The 11343-nt window shown below is 47.1% G+C and overlaps 1 protein-coding gene across 1 annotated transcript; it reads left to right on the top strand.

The window, feature by feature from the left end:
• The first annotated feature begins 6481 nt into the window (after nt 1-6481).
• Nucleotides 6482-11032, top strand: LOC140288983 (V-set domain-containing T-cell activation inhibitor 1-like). Its single transcript, XM_072379229.1, has 4 exons — nt 6482-6771; nt 7669-7709; nt 9739-10068; nt 10490-11032. Exons 1-4 carry the CDS (start codon nt 6755-6757, stop codon nt 10582-10584), a joined length of 483 nt encoding a protein of 160 aa, XP_072235330.1. The 5' UTR covers nt 6482-6754; the 3' UTR covers nt 10585-11032.
• The last annotated feature ends 311 nt before the right edge of the window (nt 11033-11343 follow it).

An 11343-nucleotide genomic window follows, 5' to 3' on the forward strand; every position in this document is an offset into this window, starting at 1 on the left:
CTCGGTCGGGTCCCATGAGACTCATACCTCTCCTTTTGCCTCCACAGCCCGCCTTCGTCCAAGCCGGCCTTTCCGCCGGGCTCCTCCTCCTCGTTGTTACGTGCCGGGCGGCCAGGTATTCTGTGGTTTTGTGTCTCCTCCCCCCTTCCCTGGGTGTTGTGTTGTCTTTGGGTAACTGCTGCAGCCACACCACCTGCTCACCTGTGTGAGCAGGTGGTGTGGCTGGTTGGATAATTACCTCTGACCAATCACAGCTGAGGAGCCACTTTAAAATGGAGGAAGTCTCAGGCCTTCAGGAGCTTCTTGACTCCTGATTTTGCTGCACATGATCGTTACCAACCTTGTCTCTTTTTGTGCTCTTTCAGAGACATATTTGTTCAGGTAGGTGTGGGAGGTTTTGGGACGAGGTAAGTTGGGGAACCCTTTACATTTCTTTTGCTCTCACATAGCAGGTAACTGTTATTCCACTGGGTTTATTGGTTGTTCCACCACTGTTTTGGAGGGTCTTTTGTTAGACAAGCCAGTTAGGTATTTTGTTTAATTTCTTTCTTCAGAGATAGCTCAGACAGGTCTTCTTTTGTTATATTAATTTCATTTTATTTGGCACAATCACTTTGTCCCCCTCCACCTTGGAGTGTCTTTTTTTTTTTTTTTTTTTTGTTACAATAAAGCTCATTTGTTCACTTCAACTGAGACTCATTTAATTTACTGGTTGTCGTGTTATTCTCTGCTAACTGGTTTCACCAAGTGGATGTAACCCAATTGGGGGCTCATCTGGGATATATTTTTTGAGCTAAGACAATTAAAATTGTTGAGTTGATGTGGTTGTGGCATTGAGGGTAACATGAGCTTTAACTTGCAGAACTTCCTTGATGATCCCAGTTTCGGAAAGCTTGACTTGTTATGTAATGCAAAGCACTTTAATATTAATGCACAACAAAAATATTGTGTTAAAGGGGAAATAAAAAATAAAGTTCTGGAAAAACTAATGGAGCTACAGACCACTGAGGTTCTTATAGAGGGAGTTTCTCTGGCTGGACCAAGCGCTTCGTCTGACGAACAGCAGGTTGCACAGACCACACCTCAGGTGGCTCGGTCCGTGAGGCTCCTCCTGCAACTTTGCCTCGTTTTGAGCCTTTCACCCCAGATGGTCTTGGGTCTAGTGGCGATGCCAAATTAAAGGTTCGTTTAACACGCCTTCAGCTAGAGGCACAGGAAAAGGAGAGTATACGCAGAGCAGATTATGACCTTAAATTACAGGTTCGCCGGGTAGAGATCGAGGCTGATAAAGAAGTCAAGTTGCGGCAGCTTGAAGTAGAGGCCTTGAGAAGTTCCTCTGCACAGATGACGGGACACACATCGGAGAAATTGGCACATTCACATACGGTTTTCCACAAACAAAGCTTTGTCAGTAACAATATTGCCCTGGTACCAACATTTCGGGAGACAGAGGTTGACTCTTATTTCGGTGCATTTGAAAGAATTGCAACTGCACTAGGATGGCCAAAGGATATGTGGCCTATCCTTCTGCAATGCAAGCTGGTTGGTAAAGCACAGGAAGTTGTGTCCTCTCTTTCCTTAGAAAATAGCTTGAACTATGACGTGCTCAAAGAGTCTATTTTGCGTGCTTATGAGCTTGTGCCAGCGGCTTACAGACATAAATTCAGATATCATAAAAAGTCAGGTGGTCAAACCTTTGTTGAATTTGCACGAGAAAAGGGTGTTCTTTTTGACAAATGGTGCAGTGCTAATGATGTCAGAAACACTTTTGGATCCCTTCGTGAGCTGATGTTGTTGGAAGACTTTAAGAATGCTTTGCCTGAGAGGATGGTGATTTTCTTAAATGAACAAAAGGTGACTACTCTATTTAAAGCAGCGGTCTTGGCCGATGAGTTCGTTCTAACACATAAGAATGTGTTTATGTCGTCTTCCCGCCCTGACACAATGTCGATGTCTCGCCCCACGAGACCTGATTCTGGTCACGCTCCTTTTGAAAAGGCTATGGGACCACAGTTGCCCCCACCTGGCACTCGTGAATGTTTCCACTGCCACAAGAAGGGCCATGTTATTACTGACACTTCAGTTTCCATATAGCCCCTCACAACCAAAAAGCACGGGTCTGATTAAGACTGTTTCTCTTCCAGCCACTGCAATATCACGAGATGTTAATGAAGACGATGGACCCGATCCCTGTTTTAAACCCTTTGTTTCAGAAGGATTTGTTTCACTAACTGAGGATCTAGAAGATAAACAGTCAGTAACCATTCTTAGGGATTCAGGAGGCGCCCAGTCTATTATTCTGGAGGGCATCTTACCTTTAACATCCAAATCGTCATGTCACTCAAGTGCAGTTGTACGGGGCGTTGAAATGGGTTTCGTACTTGCTCCTCTGCACAAAGTTCATCTTCAGTCTCATTTGGTCAGTGGATTATTTAAAGTGGCTGTTCTTCCTGCCCATTAAAGGTGTTGATTTCATCCTTGGCAATGACATAGCTGGGGACAAGGTTGTGCCTGCCCCTGAGGTACTAGATAGACCAAATTTGAACCTTGAATCTGACAACTCAACCCAGAACTCTGATATTTTTCCTGCTTGTGTGATAACCAGAGCCCAGTCCAGGAAATATGGTGTTGACTTGTCTGACTCTTTTATGGCTATTGAGCAAGGTTATGAACCTACCAGCCAACCGAGAGGAATTTATTGCAGTACAGCGTGATGATAGTACACTTTTAAAATGTCATTCTTCTGTTCTCAGCCCGGTGGAAGCCAAGATGAAAAAAGTGGCTCATCTTAAAGATGATGGCGTGTTGATGCGTCGCTGGGTTAGCTTTGGAAGAAGATGCAAGTTGGAGTGCCTATCGTGGCCTATCGTTTGCAGGTGCTGTCTTTAGCACACGAACATCCATGGTCAGGACACATGGGGGTGACCAAAACGTACAACATGTAACATCCTGAAAGCCAGGGGGCACTGGAACGATTTCACCAAACCATGAAATCGATGTTGCGCAAACATTGGCATGAGTCTCAGAGGGATTGGGATGATGGTGTTCCATTTGTTTTGTTTGCCGCCCGTGAGGCGGTACAGGAGTCACTAGGTTTCAGTCCTGCTGAGCTAGTATTTGGACATGAGGTCCGGGGTCCTTTAAAGGTCCTTAAAGAGCAACTGGTTGTGCCACAGAAAGGCGTCACAAGTATTCCAGAGTATGTTTCCAAGCTCAAGGATCGACTCCAGCTAGCCTGCACTATGGCTAAAGAAGCCCTGACCTTTTCTCAGGTGAAGATGAAGAGACATTATGATCAAAGAGCGACTGTCCACTCATTTCAACCAGGTGACAAAGTTCTGATTCTCTTGCCCGTTTCTGGTTCTACCCTCTCTACTAAATTTTCTGGTCCTTATGTTGTAGAGAAAAAACTCAGTGACACAAACTATGTCATCAAAACCCCAGACTGCAGGTGGCGGTCCCGAATGTGTCATGTCAACATGATGAAACAGTACTGCTCCAGGGAGAAGCAAAACGGGTCACCCATAGCTCAAGATGTGCGGATCACCGTCTCACCTATGGCTTCCATCTCCAAGGTGAGCTCTGTTAACGATGACGATGAGTTGGTGATGCGTAGTGCTACACCACAGGGGGCTACGCTCAGTGATAATAAGATATTATCCGATGTGTCCCATCTCTCAGAGGACCAGCGTTGCGATGTTGAGAAACTTATCGGTGATTTCCCAGGTCTGTTCAAAGACATTCCCTCTCAAACTTCTGTCATTGCTCATGACATTGTTCTAACAAAGCCAGTACCAATCAAACAACATGCATACCGGGTTAATCCCACTAAGAGGGAGATAATAAAAAAGAGGTTGCCTATCTCCTACCGAATGGATTTGCAGTACCCAGTTCTAGTCCATGGAGCTCCCCTTGTCTTCTGGATACTAAGTGATGGAAGTCTGAGATTCTGTACTGACTTTCGCAAGGTAAATGCTGTGACTGTACCAGATGCACATCCCTTACCTCTTATTGATGACTGCATTGATGAAATCGGTCCAGCAAACTTTGTCAGTAAACTTGACATGTTAAAGGGATATTGGCAGGTTCCTTTAACCCCGGGTGCTTCGGAGATTTCGGCTGTTGTAACCCCTGATGGCTTCTTCCAGTATACTGTGACGCCCTTTGGTCTGTGTAATGCACCCGCTACTTTTCAGAGGCTAGTAAGTAAGGTACTAGGAGGTGTGCCAAACTGCAGAGCATATCTGGAAGACATTGTCGTGTATTCAAATGATTGGCTTAGTCACATGACTTCACTGAGGGAAGTTTTCACCCGTCTGTCCAGTGCGTCGCTTACACTCAACCTCACTAAGTGTGAATTTGGAAAAGGCACTGTGCTTTATCTTGGTCAGCTGGTTTCCACTGTACTGTTTTGGAGGGTCTTTTGTTAGACAAGCCAGTTGGGTATTTTGTTTAATTTCTGTCTTCAGAGATAGCTCAGACAGGCCTTTTGTTATATTAATTTCATTTTATTTGGCACAATCACTTTGTCCCCCCCCACCTTGGAGTGTCTTTTTTTTTTTTGTTACAATAAAGCTCATTTGTTCACTTCAACTGAGACTCATTTGATTTACTGGTTGTCGTGTTATTCTCTGCTAACTGGTTTCACCAAGTGGACGTAACCCTCGTCCAGGCCGGCCTTTCCGCCGGGCTCCTCCTCGCCCACACCTATGGAAGCCCAGATGGGCTCATCGTTGTCGTCTTCGCCCGCAAGGAGGCAGGAAACAAGGAGGCAGGAAACCAGGAGGAAATGAGGAGGCAGCAGCCAGTTGTAGCTTCAGTTTGAAACAGATTTTTCTGCCAGATGGAAGCTTTCAGTTTCACTATAAATGCAGAAATAAGAAGCAAAGCGTTGGCTTGTGGAGGATTCCTCAGTTTGTTAAAGCGACTCAGGTTTGGTCTCCTCATCGCTCGGCTCAGACGCTCCATAGACTCTGACAGACCCAGCTGTGGTGTGAGCAAAGTGTTTCCTGTTCAGTGACGGGACAACATCAGCCTCTGGATATTTACAGTTAAACAGATCTGTTCCTCGTCTGCTCTCTGGACCGACACCAACCCCAGCGAAGCTCATCCAGGCTTCATGATCCGTAAACATTGAGCTTTTTCAGGAAGTGTTGATTATGAACAGCTCAACAAGCCTCCAGAAAACAGTCCAAACACTGACTCCATGGTGGCATATGTGGAAGTGTCTGCCTGTACAGGGATGGATTGCATGTTCTGTTCTGCTCTTCTTGCTGTTGGTGCTGCTTTATCTTTGGGATCAGAGGCTCATTATCTCACCTGTGCATGCTGGAGCTCTGAGTCATTCAGCTGATGTTCACAGCAGTTAAAGTCATGTGCCCGAACATGTCGGTGCCGGCAGCAAAGAAGCCTGACAGGATGAATAAAATCAGAGCCTCTGCTGGACGTGTTGCAGGTTAGTTTTGTCTTGTCTTGGTTTCAGGTTTTTTCTCCTCTTGCACATCATCAGGTTCACTCCTGTCACCGTCTCTGCTTCACAGCTGCTCCCCATCACCCCCCCACAGTCTTTAGCTTCCAGGTTCCCTCAGTTCTGGGCCGGATCCTGGCCTCCTTACCCCCCGACATGTTGGCAGGTTGGTCTGTTCTCGCTCACAGTCTTTGTTGTTCCTTTGAAATATCTGCATCTGGGTGCTGCCTCCACACCGGACCGGACATTAATCACTAAAGTTTATCATGTTAACACGTCTCAGGGTGAAAAGTGTTCAATCATCAGTGGAAATCTGTCTGTAAAGGTTCCTGCTGACGGACATTCAGACAGAACCTGATGAAACCGGTCCCAGCTGATCCGAACATGTTAGTTTGGAACTGATCGGATACATGATCCCAGATATAATATCCCAGAGATTGAAGTTCTTCCTGAAGAAGAGCTCTCTCCATTTTCCTCCTGTGGATGTCCACCACAGTTGTTGTTTTCTCCTCCTTCAGGTTTATTTCCTGTTAGAACAACTTCTTCTTCTGCTGAATTACAGCCTTTAGAATCGTAGTTGGTGGTGAAATATAACATAAAACCAATGTTTATGAACAAATTTAATGAAAATAAAGACAAAACATGAAACATTTTAGGTTTATACTGACAGCAATGACATAACAGTCAAAGTAAATGTTAAAATTACTTCATTTTCCTTTTGTCCGTTCAAACCATCCCAACTTTTTCTAAATTCGGGGGTCAAACTGGGCCTCAGGACGATGTATTTCTTTCTTCTGACCACTCTCCGTTTTTTTTTTTAGCTAGTTCGAGTGGTGTGAAGCTAAATTTCATCACCCTTCAGATTCTCTGCAGAAGGTGGTCTCTTTGACGCATGCCCAGTAAGCACAGTCCTGGCCTGTCACCAATTTTTCAGGGTGCAGAATTCACCGTGACACTAGTACCGGAAGTGGAAGAAAAGCGGACCACCGCCTCACAAAGTCTTTTTTAAACAAATGTGGAACATTTTACTCAAACATACACAAAATATGATTTATTCAACTTTTTACAATCTTCTACACATTAATTGGGCATATTTTAAACCCTTCATGTGTTTAATTTGTTTATTTGACTTTTACATTCAGGCTGAGGGTTTAAAGCCGTAAATTTCTTCTTCCGTTTCCGTTAGCTGCTTCCCGGTGACGTGAGTTTTTGGTGTAGCTTCAAAGTTCAACAAGAATAATTAACTCTAAGTTTGTAGAATATTTCTAAAGTATCCAAGGAAACAGGATGGAAGCCCTCATGAGGTCAGTTGTTGAAATAAGGCCTAAAATCAGGCTAATAGTTGGACACAAGCTAGCTAAGAGGCGAGCTAGCTTAGCTTAGCTTAGCTTGTTTCCCGTAAGTCACATGAACAACTGGAATATCCAGAAATACCAGAATAACATGCAAAGAAGATGTTATCTGTGTAAAGTTCAGGTGAATCAGCTGTATGCCAGAAAATCAGCCGGTAAAGGTCAACTTTAGAGGTCTGAAGTGCTTTCTTAGCTTAATTTTCTGTGTTTTTAACTTCCTACAAATATATTCACAGCTACAGGCAGCAGAAAGTGTTTAAAATAGTCATGATGCCACATATAGTCCATCAGAGGTCATTATTAGTGATTAAAATGTGTCCAAACAGCCTGTAAATACCATAAATACTGACTTATTGATCCGGTGTGAGCAGAAACTGTCCCATTCTGGATGTTTCTGATGGAAATCTAATGAAATAGTTTGTACCACAGAGGCCCCCGGTAGGTCTGTTCAGTGGAAATAAAGTCTTCATTCCAGCGTTTATCATGTTAAAACTCGTCAGGATGAAAAGTGTTTTATAATCGGTGTGAATCTGTCTGTAAAGGGAACTTCCTGCTGACTCTCTGTCTTTCCGACACTTTTTTCCTCCTTTGGTTGGAATGTGTTAAACATTTAAATAGCATGAACAGAAAGAAGGGACTCACCTGTTGAGTAACGCACATTTCCTTATACGGAAAGCCTCGTTGGAATGGGTGTTGCCCGTCTGCAGCTCCTTGAAACCCCAGGAAGAAGTAAAAAGCCCCCCAGGACAGATGTCTGTAGCCTTGTGTCAGACCTTTAATGTGCAGAAAGTGTTTGAGGCTGAAGCTGGAGGACTGAGAGCTGACTCCCTGTTTCCTGTTTGTCTGCAGAGTCTCAGTCTGGATGCTCCTGACCACCTGCTGGACCTCAGGTGAGTCTCTGAATGTGCACACAGGTGTTAAAGCACAGAGCTGAACACACTCCCAGCCACCTGCCCCCTGTCAGTCTCTCTGTTGCAGTCATAGACGTGTATAAAGTTTATATTTATATGGCTGTAACTGGTTCAAAGTGCAACACGGAAGCAGAAAACAGAAAACAAAGAGGCGTGGCCAGCTCTGGAACAGCGGAGTAATGTTCTGTTACTGATTTAAAATGCAGTGAGAGGGCGACTAATGGTGCGTTCAGGTTATACACGAATGTCGGAATTTCTGAGCTCCCAGTCAGAATTTTAATTTTACCATTTGAAAGTGTTTAGTAACTTAAAAGTGTTATAAAGTTAATTATTCAGTTCACCAGTGGTACAAGAAAAATAAAGAGAATTTTGGGAGAAAACAAAGTCTTTAGACACAAAACGCGTAAATGAACCGAAACCCAAACACCGAGGACTGTGGGTTACCTGTACTGCACCCTAATGTTCTCCTGCTGTTCTCCTCCAGCTGCAGCCGGCTGCACCACATTCACCATCACGCTCATCATCATTTGATCTTTATAAGGAAAAATCTGAACATCAGCATGCCGCGTACTCCCCAGCATGCCGCGTACTCCCCAGCATGCCGCGTACTCCCCAGCATGCCGCGTACTCCTCAGCATGCCACGTACTCCCCAGCATGCCACGTACTCCCCAGCATGCCGCGTACTCCCCAGCATGCCGCGTACTCCCCAGCATGCCACGTACTCCCCAGCATGCCACGTACTCCCCAGCATGCCACGTACTCCCCAGCATGCCGCGTACTCCCCAGCATGCCGCCTACTCCCCAGCATGCCACGTACTCCCCAGCATGCCGCGTACTCCCCAGCATGCCGCCTACTCCCCAGCATGCCACGTACTCCCCAGCATGCCGCGTACTCCCCAGCATGCCTCGTACTCCCCAGCATGCCGCGTACTCCCCAGCATGCCGCGTACTCCCCAGCATGCCTCGTACTCCCCAGCATGCCACGTACTCCCCAGCATGCCGCGTACTCCCCAGCATGCCACGTACTCCCCAGCATGCCGCGTACTCCCCAGCATGCCGCGTACTCCCCAGCATGCCGCGTACTCCCCAGCATGCCACGTACTCCCCAGCATGCCGCGTACTCCCCAGCATGCCGCGTACTCCCCAGCATGCCGCGTACTCCCCAGCATGCCACGTACTCCCCAGCATGCCGCGTACTCCCCAGCATGCCGCGTACTCCCCAGCATGCCGCGTACTCCCCAGCATGCCACGTACTCCCCAGCATGCCGCGTACTCCCCAGCATGCCGCGTACTCCCCAGCATGCCACGTACTCTCCAGCATGCCGCGTACTCCCCAGCATGCCGCGTACTCCCCAGCATGCCGCGTACTCCCCAGCATGCCGCGTACTCCCCAGCATGCCGCGTACTCCCCAGCATGCCGCGTACTCCCCAGCATGCCGCGTACTCCCCAGCATGCCGCGTACTCCCCAGCATGCCGCGTACTCCCCAGCATGCCGCGTACTCCCCAGCATGCCTCGTACTCCCCAGCATGCCACGTACTCCCCAGCATGCCACGTACTCCCCAGCATGCCGCGTACTCCCCAGCATGCCGCGTACTCCCCAGCATGCCGCGTACTCCCCAGCATGCCGCGTACTCCCCAGCATGCCGCGTACTCCCCAGCATGCCGCGTACTCCCCAGCATGCCGCGTACTCCCCAGCATGCCGCGTACTCCCCAGCATGCCGCGTACTCCCCAGCATGCCGCGTACTCCCCAGCATGCCGCGTACTCCCCAGCATGCCGCGTACTCCCCAGCATGCCGCGTACTCCCCAGCATGCCACGTACTCCCCAGCATGCCGCATACTCTCCAGCATGCCGCGTACTCTCCAGCATGCCGCGTACTCCCCAGCATGCCGCGTACTCCCCAGCATGCCGCGTACTCCCCATTACGCCGGCTGGTTGGTCCACAGAACCAGAAGCAGGTCCTGGACCCAGTGTTTGACTGTCTGTCTTGTTTCTGTCCCTCAGTGAGCTGCCAGCAGCTGGAAGTTGTTGGAGGTTTTGTTGGAGGGAACGTCATGCTGCCCTGCAGCTACAGAGGGTCTCTGCCAGAGAAGGTCAACGTCTTCTGGAGGAACGACAGGAACAATGAGAGAGTCCTGGACATCACAGATAGTGGGGAGGATTTAACAACCCAGGACCAGAGGTACAAAGGTCGGGTGTCCAGCTTCCCTGATCAGTACAAGAAGGGAAACTTCTCCCTCAGCATGAAGGACCTGCAGCAGCAGGATTCAGGGACATATGAGTGCCACATTCCTGCAGTGGGACATGAACGGAGGGTCAAGCTGACGGTTTCAGGTCAGTTAAAGATAAACTCACCTGAGGGGAAATCATCTCCTCTCCAACTCTCTCAGGTTTCTGCTCTGAAACTTTGAGGAATCATCTCTGAACATCAGTCTGAAATATTAACTCCAATAAATCATTAAAACATCAGTAAATGATCACTGAAAGTTCAACGTATTTATCTCAGAGGATCAAAGTGCACCATCTGTGGGGGTTGCACTGCATGCTGGGAGATAACCGGCCTGTAGCAGGAGATGCTGCCCCCTGCTGGACTGCAGCGGTACTGACAGCTGCTCCTCCAGCTCTCCTCCATCACTCTGAGCATCGTAACACCTTTCAGAGCAAAGTTTGACCCGGCTGTAGCTGAACTGTTGGCTGATGAACAGATTTTCCTCTGAGCTGCTGATTAAAGCTTTGATCTGTTTGTGTTTTACAGAAGGATCTCCGGCTGATCCTCCATCAGGTGGAGCAGCGGGAACAAAGCTCCATGTGTTTCTCCTCTCTGCTCTCTGCCTGCTGCTCTGCTTCTGAAGCTTCATTCAGGTTTCTCTCTGACTGTAATCATAGCTTCAAACAGCAGGAGGAAGAATCCCAGCCATGTTACAGAGTCCGTTTTCCAGCTCGTGTCTTTATTTCAGGATGTCGTCTCAGTTTGTTTTCTGTTTTTTTACCATGAAGGATAAGAAATGATGCAACTTAGATTTTGTCTGTATTTATGAAGCTGAAAGTATTTATTGTTCTACTCTGGCTTGTAAGAAGGAAATAAAAGGCTGACGAACAGAGCCTGGTCAGGTTTGTCATGTTTCCAACTTCAGAGGAAGAATTGATGATGGATTAATGAGGAAATGCAGAAATAAGTCAGTTAAAACTATGTAAACACAACAAATTTAAAAGCCCATTTCCAGGTTGCTTGGCTGTTTTTGCACATCTGTTTTATATTTGATCTGCTGCACTTGGTGGCAATAAAAAGCCTGAACTTCACTTGTTTCTGTGTCTTTGTTGCTTATCTTTTTTTATGCATCTTTGCTTCATGAAGGATCTTATTGGAAGATAAACATCCCAAAAGAAAACATCTAAAGATGAAAATGACACAGCGGATACGGGGAACTGAGCCGTTATCGCCTTCTTTTGGGTGTTTTTCTTCATAGTGGATTCATTTTAAACTGCAGACTCAGGATCATGTTCAGAGTTCATCAACTCAGCCTGAAGGACTCAGGCAGAAACAGAATTTACTGTTTAAAGGAGCTGAGGGTCAGTGACGTGCACGTAAAGGCCTCAGTCACGTGCACG

This window comes from Leuresthes tenuis, unplaced genomic scaffold (genome assembly GCF_036924035.1).
Source record: "Leuresthes tenuis unplaced genomic scaffold, fLeuTen1.0.hap1 SCAF_1, whole genome shotgun sequence".
In the NCBI taxonomy this organism is placed as follows: domain Eukaryota; kingdom Metazoa; phylum Chordata; class Actinopteri; order Atheriniformes; family Atherinopsidae; genus Leuresthes; species Leuresthes tenuis.

What these genes read in the sequence shown, in the direction of transcription:
- LOC140288983 (XM_072379229.1), top strand. An exon ending in GACCACCTGCTGGACCTCAG is followed by an intron (nt 7,710 to 9,738) that starts GTGAGTCTCTGA and finishes TCTGTCCCTCAG; the next exon opens with TGAGCTGCCAGCAGCTGGAA. An exon ending in GGTCAAGCTGACGGTTTCAG is followed by an intron (nt 10,069 to 10,489) that starts GTCAGTTAAAGA and finishes TGTGTTTTACAG; the next exon opens with AAGGATCTCCGGCTGATCCT.